This window comes from Canis lupus, chromosome 5 (genome assembly GCF_048164855.1).
Source record: "Canis lupus baileyi chromosome 5, mCanLup2.hap1, whole genome shotgun sequence".
Classification (NCBI taxonomy): Eukaryota; Metazoa; Chordata; class Mammalia; order Carnivora; family Canidae; genus Canis; species Canis lupus.
Genome location: NC_132842.1, coordinates 37,260,940 through 37,278,014, shown reverse-complemented (window position 1 = coordinate 37,278,014; position 17,075 = coordinate 37,260,940). Strand labels below are relative to the sequence as shown.

Genomic DNA, 17,075 nt, shown 5'->3' with positions numbered 1-17,075 from the left:
TTTCGGGACGCGGAGGTTTCGAGGCGGGGGCTACAACTCCAACGACGGGAACTGACGAACTCTCTTCTCCCACCCCAGGGGCAGGGCACCCTATGAAGCCCCATCGCTTGGCATTGACCCATAGTCTGGTCCTGCACTACGGTCTCTATAAGAAAATGATCGTGAGTCTCGCCGTCGCTGCTGGGTATTAAGGGTGCGGGCGAGTTGTGTGGCCCTACGATATAGGTGGGCTGCCCTGAATGCACCAGGTGCGACCCACCCTTGGGGTGGGGGTTGGAGGTTGGGGAGGCTGGATATAAGGAGCCTAGAGCACCCGCCATATGCCCAGTGTTGGTGGGTGGATCCACCGCCTTAATGGGAGTTACTTTTTCAAACCTTAGGTTGGCCACTTTTGACCTCAGGTGGACCAACCTCTGGCCTGTGGTTAGGGTGGAATGGGGCTGGTTTGAAGACAGAGGTGTTTTTCTCCCTAGCGTCTTAGGATGTGGGCAGTGCTGTGGCTTCAGGAGAGAGGGGCTGGGTTACTTTATCTGGATGTGACGTGTTCCCACCGCAATTCTCACCCCTTCTCTGCCACCTCTCTCCACCTCCAAGGAGCTATAGCTCCAGGAGGGACTGCAGCCCTGTGTGCAAATGTGTGTATGGAAGAGAGCAGGAGATGTTCTGGGAATTTCTTTGTCAACTTAGCATACCCTCACAGGGTTATATTTAATTGCTACCCAGTCCTCCATCTCCCACATATGCACATGGGGACAGACAATCCCCATTTATAGGAATTTATAGTTGTGATAGGCAATTATAACAGTTAAGCTCAGCCCTCATGCGTCACAAGGGGAATTAGTCAATAGTATGAATGAGTGTTGTCTACTGTTTGTGCTGAGGCACAGTCTAGCGAATTAATTATAGAAAAGACCAAGGTGATATTAGTGCATGAATCTCTGAATCCCTTGAAATTGTTTGTTGATATATTCCTGTGTATATATTATCTCGGGAGAGAAGCTTTTTGTTCTTGCCCAATTTCTAAAGAAGTATGTGAACCCCTCAAAAGGTAATACATTTCTGGCTTCACACCTTGGCACCCTGGGGTTTTAATTAGTAAGTTGTCATATAACCCATATTATTTAACTCTAAAATTAAGAATTCAGAGAAGAGAGAGGATGGAATCAGAGCCAGGGGGAAGAGATGAGTATGGGGGAAAAAAAATAGGAGATCCAAGGAACAGGGCAGGTGGATAAGGGCTCAAGGTTGAGAAGGCGGGAAAGGTTGGGCTGGAAGTAGGAAGGAGAAGGCAAGCCCATTAGTTTTTTGGATGCTTGATTGTAGTACCCCACCTGACTAATCAGAGCCTCTCTTCTTCACTGACCTTTGCTTCATAGAATAACAAGAATTGGAGGGGTGAGGGGACTGCTGATGTGTGGTTTTTGGATAGTCCACAGGGCTGGGTTCAATGTGGGGAATCTCAGCCTGATGAATAGGACTGACTTTGCCTGGGTTCACCTTATGTTTCCATCCCGAGGTCTTCAAGCCATACCAGGCCTCCCAGCATGACATGTGCCGCTTTCATTCTGAGGACTACATCGACTTCTTGCAGAGAGTCAGCCCCACCAATATGCAAGGCTTCACCAAGAGCCTTAATGCCTTCAACGTGGGCGATGACTGGTGAGGGGAGAACTGGGATTTTTTAATGCCAGAATTTCAAGGAGAACACTTGAGTGAGGTCTTGTGACAGCAGTGGGAACATATGAATGGGGTCCTGTTTGTCAGTGAATCATCATTTTACTCATTTGGTTATTCAGCAGATGTTGGTCATTTGCTCTAGGCCAGGCCCAGTGCTAAGTGCTGGCAATGCAATGATACACAACAACAAAATTTTAATATTACAGTTGTGCTAAGTCCTGTGAAGGAGAGGTATCTGGCAGACTGTGAGAGTGTATACATGGGGAATTACCCATCTTGGGAGTGGGCTGATCAGTAGAGGCTTCCTAGAGGAAGTAATGGAGATTAAGGTAAGATCTGAAGAAAGAGCAGGGTTAATTAGATGAAATGTGGTTGGGAGGATAGGAGGTGAGGTCAGGAATGTTGTGGGTATTAGGGACAACATGTGCTGAGGGTCTGTGAGAGGTTGGTGTGTCACTCACTTGAGGAACAGAAAAAAGGTCATTCACTGAATGAAAATGAAAAGAAAAATTATCTGAATTGTGGCTAAAGAGAGGGGCAGGGCCTGTAAAAAGTAAATAACCCTATTATGAATTAGGGCTCTTATCCCTAGAGTAGAGGGAAATTATCAAAGTGCTCTCAAAGCAAGAGAGTGATTTACATTGTGAGAGGTTTATACCGAGCTTTATCATACAAAGAAGGCTCAGAGTTAGGCCCTGTGAGGAAGGGAACAGATAACAAAGATAAGCCGTTATCCTGGCTTACATTCTCATGTATATTCATGAAGATGTAGTGATCATAACAGCTACCATTTATTCAATTTATTTTTAGCCTTTGTATTAGGAAACTTTCAAATATTTCTGAAAGAATAGCATAGTGAACTCCCATATATCCATCACCACCTGTAGCCCTTATGAGCCAATGGACAGTCTTACTTCATCTGCATCCCAGATTATTTTATTTTAGTTATTTTTTTTGGTTTGTTTTAGGAGAGAGAGTGTACAGGGGTGGGGGTGGGGGAGGCAGAGGAAGAGGGACAGAGAGAATCTTAAGCAGGTTTCATGCCCAGTGCAGAGCCCTATGGGACATGGGTAGATGTGGGGCTTGATGCCAGGCTCGATCTCACAACCCTGAGATCATGACCTGAGCCAGAATCAAGAGTCAGGTGCTTAACCAACTGAGCCACCTAGATCTCCCTGCATCTCAGATTATTTTATTTTATTTTTTAAAGATTTTATTTATTTATTCATGAGAGACACAGAGAGAGGCAGAGACATAGGCAGAAGGAGAAGCAGGCTCCATGCAGGGAGCCCGATGTAGGACTTAATCCCAGGACTCCAGGATCACGCTCTGAGCCAAAGGCAGCTGCTCAACTGCTGAGCCACTCAGGTGTCCCCATCCCAGATTATTTTATTTTATTTTATTTTATTTTATTTTATTTTATTTTATTTTATTTATTTATTTATTTTTTAAAGATTTTATTTATTCATGACAGACAGAGAGAGGCAGAGACACAGGCAGAGGGAGAAGCAGGCTCCATGCAGGGAGCCCAACATGGGACTTGATTCCCCCGGGTCTCCAGGATCACGCCCTGGGCTGAAGGCGGTGCTAAACCACTGGGCCACCAGGCCTGCCCCCGGATTATTTTAAAGCAAATCTCAACTGATAGATTTTTTTAACTGGTGTCTCTAAATGATACTCTTAAAAATACACATGCACACTGTCATTATCACACCTAAAAAATTAACAGTAATTCTTTAATATCATCATAAATGTAGTCAGTATTCAGATTTCTCCCAACTGCCTCCTAATTTTTTCTTTTTTTAAGTTGATGCATTTAGGGTCTACACCAAGTCCATGCATTGTATTTGGTTGATAAGTCTCTTAAGACTTTTAATCTGTAATGTTTCCTTCTCTACCTTGAATTTCTTTTTTTTTTTTTTTTAGATTTTGTTTATTTATTTGAGAGACAGAGTGAGTGAGTGAGAGAGAGAGAGCACAAGTGGGAGTAGGGGCAGAGAGAGAGGGAGGTACTGACTCTTTGCTGAGCAGGGAGCCCAGTGTGGGGCTCAATCCCAGGACCCTGGGATCATGACCTAAGCTGAAGGCAGACGGTTAACTGACTGAGCCACCAAGGTGGCTACCTTGAAGTTATTTCTTGAAGAAACCAGGCTATTGGTTCTGTAGAGTTTCCTACAACAGTTACTTTTTATTGAGTGCATACTCTGCTGTGCTGAGGTTTGCTGGTATCCACTTCATTCTCACACCTGTAAGAGCTGTAATAATCCTTTGCCTTAATTTAGGCATAAAGAAACCAAAATTTGAGGAGATTTAGGTAACTAACCGGAATTAAAAAACTGATCAGTGGAAGTGGCAGGATTCAGATCCAGAGCCCTGGTTTTTAAACACTACACTTTTCCTGAAAGATGCTACTGATGGAAGCACTCTGACCTGCAAGGTAGAAGCCAGCTTCTTAGGCTGGCATTAAGTGCCTTCCCCAGCTTATTCCCACACCTCTGCTTGCACAGGATGCCTTCCTGGAATGCCCTTTGTTCCTCATTCAACCTCTCTAAGGCCTTCCTGGCCTTCACCCTACCTTGAAGCTTCACACCACTAAACCTTTCTTGACCACACCAGGCGCAGAGATCTGCCCTGCACACACTGCTCTAGTCATCTGGTGTTTAGTCGTATGTTATCTTGGGAAATTTCTTGTTTTTTTGTTATTGCTGCTACTATTGTTTCTGAGCTCACTTTACAGGTATGGGAATGCAGAATCAGCCCTCAGGACCCAACTGGGGCTCTGTAACTATTCTCTGTGCAGTTAGGGAATACTACCACTGGGCCCTTTGCACTATATTAGTTATGCTATCAAACTTAAGCTATAGTCATGCTTATCATTCTCATTTCAGGTGAATCAGGGATTTTCCCTTTTAATTAATTTCTGATTGTTTTCTAATTAATCTAATATAAAAAGCCCAATTATCCTGCAAGGCTTTTAATGGGGGAAAAAAGCAGTCCCAGATCTGTGCCTCTCACCCAGAAATCCCATTCCCAGAGGCAGCCACTTTCAGCACCTTTAGCTGATTTTTCTGATATATATCTTTGGATTTCAAAGCAATGATGCTAATCTACTACTGGTACCGATCATCTATAGTACTACGTAATGCCTACTCCATGTCAGGTATTATATTAAATGCTTCACAGCTATTAGGTCATTTGATATCATCAATCTCTGTGAATCAGGATCTGTTATTGGCTCCTTTTCACAGATGAGGAGACCTAGACACAGAAACTTTAAGTAACTTGCCCAATCTCATGATCGTGGGTAGGTGTTAGAGGCTCAAGCTTGAACCTAGGTAGTCTGGCTCTAGAATCTGGGCTCTAAAATCATGCTACCTTATTATAGTGTCTCATAATATGCTTGTATTGCTATTTTTTCACTTTTCAACTTCAAGCATTGTCTATAAAGCTCTTAGTTTGGGAAATGAGCATTTAGGCTCCTCATACCATCTCCCCAACTTACCCTTCCCTTCCGGCTTCATGATATAGCTGTATCACAATTTTTATTAAATAAGTATTGTATGTTTACATTGTTAAAATTTTGAAAAATTCATTTACTACCCAGGTAAATAATATACTGTGGCTTAATATTATTACTTGTACACTTTTTTGTTTTTCCTGTACTTGGTAATTGCATTTTTTTCATTTGCTTAGTTTTCTAGGTATCAATCATTAGTTCTTTCCAGAACTTTTGAGAAACTATAAAATTCTCTACAGTTCTCTTTTTCACAGTCAAATGTGTCAGGTGTACTATTTTTTTTTTAAACCTAAAAGTAAGGATCTTTTAAGCCTATCCTTTTTCATAAGTCAAGTTTTTGAAGATATAATTTGCATGCAGTAAAATTCACCCTTTTTAGTTCTGCAGTTCCAAGAGTTTTGACAGTATATATCAAAGTACAGATTATTTCCATTATCCCACAAAGGGCCCTTATACCCTTTTATAGTCTATGTCTTTTCTCCAGCTTAGCTCTGGGCAACTACTGATCCGAGGTCTGTCCCTACATTTTGCTTTTTCCAGAGTGTTATATAAATGGAGCTTTATAGTGTATAACCTTTTGTATCTGGCTTCAAGCGTCTCTTTTTTATAAAAAAAGAAAATGGTAATACTTATAACTAATATTTATCAATGTGTAGAATACTAGGTATCACATACTATGTTAACTGTTTTAACAGCTTTCTGTGGGTTATCATTATTACTATTTCAGGTATGTAGGAATGCAGCTTTTTCTTAAAAATATATGACTCTAAAGAATGTTTTTGAACATTGTGTTAAAATATGATACCCATAAAAGAATCTTTAAAGATAAAGTTTATGTTCCCTCTCAAATTATTTCCTTTTTGGCATGTGTACTTAAGTACCTAGAAGCTGCCTACTTTTCTCCCCAACCAGGATACAAACTCCCTGACAGAATTTAATGCTTTTTTACTTCCCATCCGATGCCTTACATAGGTCTTGGTACCTGGTCTGGATATCTGTTGAATAAATTTGCAGATAACTCAGGCATATAGGGGCTGGGGAGAAGTTTATTGAAGAATGGGGGTTAGAGGAGTTTGGGGTCAGGGGAGAGGTGTAGGAAGGGCCTAGAGAGAGGTAAAGGGCTCTGACTTACTTCTCTTTCCTGCAGCCCAGTGTTTCCCGGGCTCTTCGAGTTCTGTTCTCGTTACACAGGCGCATCTCTGCAAGGAGCAACCCAGCTGAACAACAAGGTGCCTGTGGCCCTGAGTCCTGTTCTCCCTTTCCTATGGGCCCTTCCAGCTCAAGGCCTTAACCCTGACCCTGAGCTTCCAGCTTTGGGGGTGGGCAAGTAGGACTATGAGCTCGGTGTTTGTTTTTCAGATCTGTGATATTGCCATTAACTGGGCTGGTGGTCTCCACCATGCCAAGAAGTTTGAGGTGAGTGAAGAGGTGATGGGGGAGACAATGAGTGCCCTAGCATAGGTGGTCGGGATGACATCAGGGGCAGCTGGGTAGAGGAATTGTTACTCTCTTCGTAAGACCACTGTCTCACCATAGGCCTCTGGCTTCTGCTATGTCAATGACATTGTGATTGGCATCTTGGAGCTGCTCAAGTAAGTAGCCTGGGAGGAGATGGAGGGATATGAGACCCATGGCCGAGGAGTTCTATTACACTATGCTGGCCCTGACCCTTTCCTCTGCCCCTACACTAGCTTCTTCATAGTTTTTAGTGCTTTACTCAGACTACCTATTCCCTGCTCTGCTGCAGACTCCCTGCTGCCCACTCACATTTCAGTCTTCTCTGCACATCCCTCTCCTGTCCCTGCCTCCAGGCAAGAGTCCCAGCGTTGCCTATAGGGAACTGGTATTAGGTTTCAGGTGATTTGGGCTTAAGTAGAATCTTCGTAATTCCAGATCTTGTTTTGGGAGGTGTGAATTGGGGGTGTTCTTGCTGGGGTTCCCTTCTACCTCAGACCCTGGCTTGGCTCTCATTCCAGGTACCACCCTCGGGTGCTCTACATTGATATTGACATCCACCATGGTGATGGAGTTCAGGAAGCGTTCTACCTCACTGACCGGGTCATGACAGTTTCTTTCCACAAATACGGAAACTACTTCTTTCCTGGCACAGGTATGGGAATAAGGATGATCATCCCCTTCACACCCTCAACTCTTTACCGTGATAGCCTCCTGCTCAGCCTTCAGGTCTTGGCTCAGGTGACTTCTCAGAGAAGTGTGTCCTCACCACCACAGTTAGAGTAATCCCTCCTTCCCCATTACTACCCCATGTCACTGCTTGCTTCTCTCAGAGCACTCATTGCTGCTTGTATTTATTGCAGTGTTTTGTTTTGTTTACTGTCTTGTTTCATCATGCCCACCCCCCAAGAATATAAGCTTGGTGGGATTTCATTAATTTCATCCATTCTCTCTATTGCTATATCCCCAGTATCTACTGCACAGGTTGGCTCATGGTAGGCCCTCAAAGATTATTTGTTGAATGAATGTAAGCCACAAGAGAGTAAATGTCTATAGGGAACATGCAGTGGAGGTACATAGATATAGTGAGAGGCCCTCAGTGTACAGATTGAAGTTAAGGCAGCTGCGTTGTGGGTACTTCCTGTGTATGGCTCCTACCCCCTCCTCCCACCTCCCTATAGGTGATATGTATGAAGTTGGAGCAGAGAGTGGCCGTTACTACTGTCTCAATGTGCCCTTGCGGGATGGCATTGATGACCAGAGTAAGTATTGAAGTCTTTTCCCTGCTTACTAGGCCCCTTCTTCCTCTCTTTAAATTAACCTCTTCTGCCTGGTATTGTCTACTGTTGGGCCAGGTGTCCTTAAGGATGAATGGCCTTCAGAGGGACCATTAACCACCCCTCCCTCCCCCGGAAATTGTATGCAACATATTAGGTGTATGTGCATTTTTCTGGGAAAAGGGTCATTGGCTTTCATTAGTCACTCAGAATGCTCTGGGACCCCATCCAAAAGTTGAGAACCATTGATTTGGTTCTTTGGGTTGCCCCTTTCCCTGGGCTACATGCTCGCTCAACCCCTTTTTTCCTTTTGTTCCCTGTCTCCCCATCCCCTTGGGGTGCCAGGTACCCACCTTTGGCCCTCTCCCAGGTTACAAGCACCTTTTCCAGCCAGTTATCAACCAGGTGGTGGACTTCTACCAACCCACGTGCATTGTGCTCCAGGTAATACTCTAGGTGCCTCCTCAAGAGGGTTCTGCTTGGGCTTAGGGGAAGAGAGCAGGGAGGAGGATAGCCCTTGTGTTTATTGGGGAAGTGAAGTGAAGGACATCTGGGACATTCTGGTCAGTTATCCCCCTGCAGCTGCCTGGGGTTTTGCTTTTTTGCAGTGTGGAGCGGACTCTCTGGGCTGTGACCGTTTGGGCTGCTTCAACCTCAGCATTCGAGGACATGGGTGAGACTTGCCCTCCATCTCTGCCCCCAGGTTTTCAAAGTGGCTTTGGGTCTCAGTACATGGAGTAGGTAGGGGTAGTTGGTGAATGGGCCATAGGAAGAATAAGAGAGTCACTCTCAGGCAGAGAGACACTGAGACATGGGAGAGCTGGTGTAGCTGAGGATGTGAAGTAAAAGCAGTCAGACAAGAACACATGTCAAACCATCTCCGCAAGCTGGAGGTGTGGTAAGGTTGGCCTAAGAAGTTGGCAGTGGTAAGATTGTGCAGAGCCGTTAGACCCTGGTGAGAATTCTGGATTGCATTTCAGATATGATGGGAAACTGTTGGAAGATGTTAAACAGGGAAGTGACATGATCCAATTCATGTTTTAAAGCTACTGCTTGGGGCATCCCTGGGTGGCTCAGTGGTTTAGTGCCTGCCTTCAGCCCAGGTGTGATCCTGGGGTCCCGGGATCAAGTCCCACATTGGGCTCCCTGCATGGAGCCTGCTTCTCCCTCTGCCTGTGTCTTTGCCTCTCTCTCTTTCTCTCTCCCTGTGTCTCTCATGAATAAATAAATAAAATCTTTAAGAAAAAAAATAAAGCTACTGCTCTGATTGGTGAATGGAGGAAGGTTTAGGGTAGGGGTAGGGGACAGGAGTGAAAATGAGAAGGCCAGTTAGGAATCCCTTGGTGTTGTCCAGGCAGCAGATGTGGTACCTGGGCTTAGGTGGAGATGGCCAATGAGAAGTAGGTGATTTGAGTTATATTTTAGAGGCTGGAGCTGACAGCACTTGCTGGTGCTTTGATGAGAATAGTTGGTTAACAAATGAGATGCCAGGATGGGTATTGAGCAGGAGGGAGGTGGGAAGGTCCTCATTTCAATTTTTACTGAGACACAACATACATATATATATATATTTTTTTTCTTGCTCCACACGCAGGACTTTATTTGGACTGGGGCCGTCACAGGCCTACATACATATATTAAAGTACACATATCTCAAGGGTACAACTCAGTGAATTTCACTACCTAGATCAAGATACGGAATCTTTTCTAGTTCCCTTGTGCCCTTTCCAGGCAATACCTAGAGAGCTATACTTTGGCTTTTGATAACTTCCTCCAGCCATTCCTTTGGTTCCTTTTAACAGAGAATGTGTCGAATATGTCAAGAGCTTCAATATCCCTCTACTGGTGCTAGGTGGTGGTGGCTATACTGTCCGAAATGTTGCCCGCTGCTGGTGAGTATGCTTCCTGATTTTTCTCTTCTTTCTTATCCAATGCGAGTTGGTGAGTTGCGGGCTCCCTGAGATGTGGCCGGATAGGCCCTTCAGTCCACTTGCTCAGGTAGCCCACTCTGCTGCTTTGTTTCAGGACATATGAAACATCACTGCTGGTAGAAGAGGCCATTAGTGAGGAGCTTCCCTATAGTGGTAAGGACCACTGCATGATACTGCCACAGTAGGAGGCATTCTCAGAAGACCCTGGAACGCCTGATTTGAAGACAGATGGGAATTAATTTTTTTTTTTTTTTATTACTGATGGGAAATTTGACACTCTAGGAGCTCTGCAGACTAAATTCTTGAGTTCAGAGCAGGGAAAAGATTAGAGAGCCATTATGCAGGGGTTTGGGATGGGAAGGAAATAGATTGAGAAGTCTTGGGACCTCCCTGTCTCTGATATGCCTTCTTTTCTAATCTCCCTTTCCCTGCTTAGAATACTTCGAGTACTTTGCCCCAGACTTCACGCTCCATCCAGATGTCAGCACCCGCATCGAGAATCAGAACTCACGCCAGGTCAGCAGCTTGGAGAGGCTGAATACAAGGGTCGAGGAGAGGCCAGGAGAGGTCCAGGATGTGGGAAATTGGAGAAATCAGAGAACAGAAAGAAGTTCTCAGCTATCACTATCACTTTTATCAGCTAGGAGGCAGCCCAGGTTAAAGTAGAGGTGACTGGGGCTGGGAGAAGAGACAGTTATCAGGTGGGGATTAGAACAAGGATGGTAAGGGTGAAATGCAGCTAGAAGGATAGATGCTCTGGGAATCATTCGCTCTCTTTTCCAAATCCCCAACCAGTATTTGGACCAGATCCGCCAGACAATCTTTGAAAACCTGAAGATGCTGAACCATGCACCCAGTGTCCAGATTCATGATGTGCCTGCGGACCTCCTGACCTATGACAGGACTGATGAGGCTGATGCAGAGGAGAGAGGTCCTGAAGAGAATTACAGCAGGTCTGGGGTGGCGACTTGAGGGCAGGGGTTTCCAGCAGGCTTGTCAGGGAAGTTAAGGGGAAAAAACAAATTGGAAGGCATGAGCTTAATTGTCTCCAGCTTACTTCCTTTAGTGTCACTACTCTGGTCAGTTGTAATTCCCCACTCTTTGTGTATATGTGTGCCATAAATAAGTAACTTTTTTTTTTAATAAGTAACATTTATTGTCAGAATTTTAAACAGCACCAAAACATGGTAAGTTTGCATTCACACAATCCCAGACCAGTTCCACAAAGTAACCATTGTTGATAGTTTGATTTCTATCTTTTCAGATAGACTTTTCAGTAGATTATAATAGTATATTCAGCGTGCACATATGAACACAAATGTACATAAACAGTCATTCTTAGAGTTTGTGCATCTTTTTTTTAAAAATGCAAGTTGGATCATTTTGTACAGGTTGCTCTACAATTTACAACTTTTTTTTTTTGGTAAACAGTATATCTTTCCATGCAATTATATAGATCTGCTTCATTATTTTATCTGCTGTATAATATTCCATTATATGCATTGTGTGGTTATAGCATAATTTTAACCAAGTACCATTGATGGCATTTATAATATTTCCCATTTTTTCACCATTACAAAGAATGTGCCACTGAACTCCTTGCATGCATGCGTGTGTGTGTGTGTGTGTGTGTGTGTGTATATCTTTGCATACTCGTTGGAGTAAGTTAGATTCCCAGAATTGTTGCTGCTTAGGTCAAAGATTGTGTGCACTAAAATTTTTTGTATCTGCTACCAAATTGCCTTCCAAAAAATCTTCCAAAAAATAGTTTATAATCCTTATAGCATTTTATTTGCTCCTTCCAGGTTCAGAGCTATACAGGTCACTGGTTGTATACTGCTCTCTAAGGCCCTTTGGTTTATTTCCTTTGTTCATTTTTTCAGATGTAACAATTACACTATGGCTATTTTTTATTTTTTATTATTTTTTTTACATTTTTATCTTTCTGAGATACATGCTAAAATATTTACAGATGCATTGAATAAGGGAAAAAAAGAGATTAGGATAGAGTTGTGTTTTTTTCATCCCAGAATTGGCTTTTCTGAAAAATGAAGGGAAAAGACAGCAGAACCCAGAAGTGGAGAAACAGATGCACTTAATGGAGAACAGATATCCTTATATGACTGAGGGCTAACCACAGCTGGACACTTGTACCTCCCACGCAGTGTTAGAGGTTTGAGCTGGCTCTGCTGCAGAGTCTGATGGCCTTCTCAGTCCCTTCCAGAATCTGCTTCTTTGTCTTAGAGATCAGCTTCTACATCGCTCCTTTAGACCTGGGCTTTACAGACTTGGACTTTTGGGACCAGTCCACTCCTCTCCTCCATGAACACCCCCTTACTCCCACTCCTGGTTGATGAAGTATATGAATATCTGGCTTAAGGATTCCTTTTTAACGTTATCACCTCCTTGTCAACTTTTCCAGGTCTCTGAGGCTTGACTTCTAGAAATTGATTTTCTTAAAAACTTGTTTTAAGTTACTCTTTTAGGCAAAGTTAGGCTTTTTTGTCTCTGGTTCTAGGCTGGTATCTGGGCCTAGTGTCTGTATAATACTACCCCCTCCCAACAGCCAGCAGAAGCCTCAGGCCTCTTCCTGTCCTAAGCCCTCCCTCAGCCCTCCCTCACTGTCAGACCACCCACCAAGTTCCTGTTCTTTGACGCCTATAGCTCCAGCTTGCATATCACTTGCAGAGTACTAATAATAGGAGTTACTGACTTTGTGGGTTTGCTAAGCACCAAACTCAATACTAAATGCTTTATATTAAGACATGCCATCATGTCATCATTCTGGTATCATCAGACACCCCTGAGAGGTGGCTGTTAGCCTTAAATTGCAAGAGGAGGAATCTAAGGCTCAGACAGGTTAAGTAACGTGCCACAGGTCCCACGGCTAGTTAAATATCAGGGCTGAGAGTTAAACCTGAGTCTGTGACTCCACACCTGCGCGCCTGATGCACTCAGAGGTAACTGAGACATTGCTTACCAGGCAGGGCCTTTCCTAACTTTGTTCCCCAACTTTTCTTTGTTGACTTTCTCCCGTCTTTCTCAGTTATTACCTGGGGTCAAGGTAATTCAGTTTTCAGTTATTCGTGTTCTGCCAAAGAAGAGTTTCCCAAAAAGAAAGAAAGCAGTATTGAGTACTTACAGTCCCTGTGCTGCTTTCACATCCCTTCACTCACTCCCCGGCTTACAACTCTTCTTTCCACTGCTCTTAGAACAAAACCCGATTCTCTGAGCATGGCTTTAAAAGACATGCAGGTGCTTACTTACGTCCACGGTCTTATCTGTAACAACTCCCTTCCCTGCACACTGCTCCCTTGGTGCTCTTCCTCGAATACATCAGTCTCCCTCTGCCTGATAACTCTTGTACTAGCTTGGAATGGGCTTCCTAAGATCTCTGCTTGGCCAGCCCCTTCTCAGACTTGAAGTCTTACCTTCCTAGAACAGCTGTCTCTAATAATTCTGCCTGCAATTAACCATTTTCCTCTCTTCACTCTCAGTCACATCCCTTTATTTCATTGTGTCAGAGCACTTTCCACCATGCGAAATTATCTTTATTTATTTACTTTGTTGTTGTCAGTCTTGTTTATCCGGTAAGTTTTTTGAGGATAGGCAGAAATTTTAGCCAACTTACTCTCTACTGTACTGCTGTGACTTATGATGGTGGCTAGCACAGAGTAATGTCTCCATCTATTGACTGCATGAATGAATGGGATAGATAGCCACCAGTATCTGCCAACAGGAGAGGAATGGTTCTTTGACAGAAGGGGCCTAAGAAGTGGCTCCAGAGGGGGTACCTGTGTCTTAGAGAATAGGACCCTGATTCCTCTCCCTTGCTTTGCAGGCCAGAGGCACCCAACGAGTTCTATGATGGAGACCATGACAACGATAAGGAAAGTGACGTGGAGATTTAAGAGCAGCTGGGCTTGCTGTGTCTCAAGGAACTCCTTTTTACTTCTTGTTTGGGCAGGAGGGAAAAGGTGTGGCACCTCCAGCCCTGGATGGTCACCTTCTGGGCTTTTACTGGCGCCAGAAAACGGTTTGGAGACCACATCTGGTTTTTGAACCAACTATCCCCTTTCCTCTTCTTTGCAAGGCCTGACGATGGTACTATCGGGGACTGGATGGGGACAAGGATGACTTCCTCTAGGACATCTTGGGCAATGGGCCCTAGAGGCCTGTCCCAGCCATTTTGGCCCCCTTACTCCTTCCCTGCTTCCCTCCAACCCAGAGACTTTTAGGGATGAAGGTATAGACAGGGCTGACATTGTCTCTGATTTTCTCCTTTCCTGGGTTCTCCTATTGCAGGCCTTGTTTCCAGTGAAGGTGAAGAGTGAGGGATTTTAGGGGGCTCTGGCTCCCTAACACCTTAACCCCAGATGATGGAAATTACGGTTTTGAGTCCGGGTAGGATGTGAAAATGTCCTGTTCTAACTTTTGGCTTTATGTCCATTTTACCACTGTTTTTATCCAATAAACCAAGTTGGTATTTTTTGTACCTTTTGCCTTCCTGGGAATATTCTTAATTCTTGCTCGCTGACTATATATGAAGGAAAAAGGAAGGGGTCTGATGCTGTATATAATAAAAATCATAGTTAACATTCATTCACTTATGTTAGGCCCTGTGTATGCATTTCTACATGGATTATGTTACTCATATATAAGGAGTGAATAGAGTATTCTGGTTAAGAGACAAACCTGGGATTACTGGCTTAAGAGGGGGAGTAGAAGATGACTTCAGGTTTTGGAACCTGGGTGTTTGAAATGGTGTGATGCTAGTTGATGAAGATATACTGGGATATAACATGTCAAGTACTTAGCACAGTGCCAGACATAAGTAGGTGCTCATTATCTTAACTGTCTACATGACAAGTGATGGTAGATGCTATAGTAGCCACAAAAGTGGACCTTTCCATGGAGGAGTTCTACAATCTAGTAAGGAGTGAGGTAAATGTTACAGTGGATGTAGATAATAGTATGCTAAAGAAGAAGAATAAATGGATCACTCCTTCTATGCTTTGAACCTGTTTGTTAGTAAACTATTTTAGAAAGTAAGTAGCTTTTGAACTGTTTTTGACAAATTTGAGTTTGAAATGTGGGATGGACAGTTCTTTGCAACTTTCCACCAGGCAATTACAAAGTGGAACACAAGAGATGAAGGACAAATTTATAAGCCAGCCACTGTTGGAGAGTCCCTATAATATCCCAGGTCCTAGACTGAGCACTGGGGTGTCAGAGATGATGAGCCACTGACTACCCTCCAGGAACATATATTTGAAATTTTTTTCCAGCTGTGGGTAAGATAATTCAGTCCATACTTTGAGGGTCTACTGGGTGCTCCATAACTTTTCACAGGAGGAACAGATGTACCTGGGAATCGATGAAATTACTGAGGGAGAAATCGAGCTGGTCAAGCAAATACTCTTGGAGAACACCTCTTTTCACTCAGGTTTGGTTTCTGTCAGTAGGAAATCCTGGTCAAACATAGGACTTCCAGGCTTACCTGGGTTCAAATTTTTTGCCATTTATGTCCTTGGGCAAGTCACTTTATGTCCTTGGGTAAGTCGCGTTAACTCTCAAAAGTCCAAATTTTCTACCTGTGAAATGGCGAGATCACATGTCATCGATCACATGACAATGTGAGGCTTCAGTGAGGAAAAACAAGAGTTTTACTTAGTGCCGGGCTTAGACCAAGTGCATGGTAAATGGTAATTATTATTACTGTGTAGTCACATATTAGCAATAACTGGTTTTTCAGATTAAAAAACACAACCAGAAAATGGCAGACCTGCTATTCAAAACTAGATAATGGTGCAAAAAAAAAAAAAAACAAAAAAAAAAACAAAACTAGATAATGTAACTCCAGGGTTAGTTGAGCTCCAGTCTAGCACTTGCTTGTCACATAGCTTTTAATAAATGACAGCTGTGGCTTTCAAATTTTTTCATATGCTTCACTGATATTATGCACATAAAAACTGTATTATCCTTGAAAGACTCGCACTGGATTTTCGTCCAAGATGACACTCTTTCTTGGCTTTTGGTTCAGATAATACCCTGGTCCGGGGTGTGAGAGGGTCTGGGCTTTACAGCCACGTGGGCACTGCACAGGAGCGGGGAGACCTGCGCCGCGCAGACCGCCAGGTGGCGCCATTCCCAGTTGAGGCCTCAGAGCCGCCCCGCCCACACACCACCCCCCAACGTGGGTCCGAATGGTTAGGCCCGCCGGGCAGGTAGCTTGCTTCCGCGCCTTCCCTCCACCCCCTCCCTTCCCCCATTGGTAGGAGCTGCGGGTCCGGGCGGAAGTGGGGCAGGAGGGCGGGAGCGAGGCGTCGCCGTTGTATATTCATGAGGCGCGCGCAGCCCGGCATACTAATGAGGCGGGGCGCGGCGGCGGGCTGAGGAGCTGCTGGGCTGCTGCGGCGGCGGCGGCGGCGGCGGCGGGTTGGGAGCTACCGGGCGGGAGCGGGGTAGGCGCGGGGTCATCTGGCAGCGCGGACCTGGACATGGAGCCGCTTGGCGGGGGCCAGGGTCCCGGCCGCGGGACCCGGGACAAGAAGAAAGGCCGGAGCCCGGACGAGCTGCCTGCGGCGGGCGGCGACGGCGGCAAATCCAAGAAATTTGTGAGTGTCCCTCCCACCCGGTTCCCTCAGGCTGGCCCCGTAACCGCCCTCCGGTCCGCAGAGACCCCCACAGTTGGCCCCAGGGGTGCACGCCCGTCTCCAGGGAGCCGCCCCCGCGCCTCTCTTCCTGGGTTTGCTAGGTCCCGGGCCCCACAGACCGACATCCTACCCCTCCGGGATCTCGGGGAGCCCCGAAGTCCCGCCCGGCTCTGGCCCCGGCAGCCTCGGGCTTCCTTCACCACCCCCGGGCCGCCCGCCTGGCCCGCACGCTCTGCCCTCCGCCCCCATAGCCCGGCGGGTCTTAGCCCCATCCTTTCCCTCTCAGCCCCACTTCCTTTCTTCTTCCTCTCTTACCCGCACACGCCTTCTCTACCTTGTCCTCCGTGCTTTTCTGAGTCCATTTTCCCTATTACCCTTATTCCCCCCACCCCCCTTTTTTGGTATCCTCTTATTTGCTTCTTCTAAAGGTCACTTCCTTCTCAAGATTGATCCCTTTCACCTGCTAACTTTCCTCTCTCCTAGCCCGGGCTCTGGGCCCTCAGCCCGGTGTCACCTGATAATCCTTCCCCTCTGGAATGTTACCTGACTTGGGCCCTGCCTT

At 45.1% G+C, this 17,075-nt stretch overlaps 2 protein-coding genes and 1 long non-coding RNA gene across 5 annotated transcripts in view; 2 read left to right on the top strand and 1 right to left on the bottom strand.

Annotated features, from left to right (window-relative positions):
- The window catches only part of HDAC3 (histone deacetylase 3), a 14,867-nt gene extending 515 nt beyond the window's left edge, over positions 1 to 14,352 (top strand). For all 3 annotated transcript variants that reach the window (XM_072826243.1, XM_072826242.1, XM_072826244.1), the window contains exons 2-15: positions 79 to 161; positions 1,517 to 1,659; positions 6,342 to 6,423; positions 6,554 to 6,610; positions 6,731 to 6,786; positions 7,171 to 7,304; positions 7,831 to 7,911; positions 8,297 to 8,370; positions 8,535 to 8,599; positions 9,729 to 9,818; positions 9,952 to 10,010; positions 10,294 to 10,373; positions 10,653 to 10,810; positions 13,699 to 14,352. In XM_072826243.1, coding sequence (XP_072682344.1) covers positions 79 to 161; positions 1,517 to 1,659; positions 6,342 to 6,423; positions 6,554 to 6,610; positions 6,731 to 6,786; positions 7,171 to 7,304; positions 7,831 to 7,911; positions 8,297 to 8,370; positions 8,535 to 8,599; positions 9,729 to 9,818; positions 9,952 to 10,010; positions 10,294 to 10,373; positions 10,653 to 10,810; positions 13,699 to 13,768 — 1,232 coding nt within the window. In that variant the 3' untranslated portion in view covers positions 13,769 to 14,352. The remainder of the gene's footprint in view (positions 1 to 78; positions 162 to 1,516; positions 1,660 to 6,341; positions 6,424 to 6,553; positions 6,611 to 6,730; positions 6,787 to 7,170; positions 7,305 to 7,830; positions 7,912 to 8,296; positions 8,371 to 8,534; positions 8,600 to 9,728; positions 9,819 to 9,951; positions 10,011 to 10,293; positions 10,374 to 10,652; positions 10,811 to 13,698) is intronic.
- LOC140633553 (uncharacterized) lies at positions 9,515 to 17,075 on the bottom strand. The gene is made up of 3 exons (XR_012031137.1): positions 16,829 to 17,075; positions 15,358 to 15,451; positions 9,515 to 10,849 (listed from the first exon to the last, which is right to left on the bottom strand). It is a non-coding gene; the product is annotated as an uncharacterized lncRNA (long non-coding RNA).
- Positions 16,264 to 17,075, top strand: part of DIAPH1 (diaphanous related formin 1) — a 97,619-nt gene continuing 96,807 nt past the window's right edge. The window contains exon 1 of the mRNA XM_072826252.1: positions 16,264 to 16,474. Coding sequence (XP_072682353.1) covers positions 16,358 to 16,474 — 117 coding nt within the window. The 5' untranslated portion in view covers positions 16,264 to 16,357. The remainder of the gene's footprint in view (positions 16,475 to 17,075) is intronic.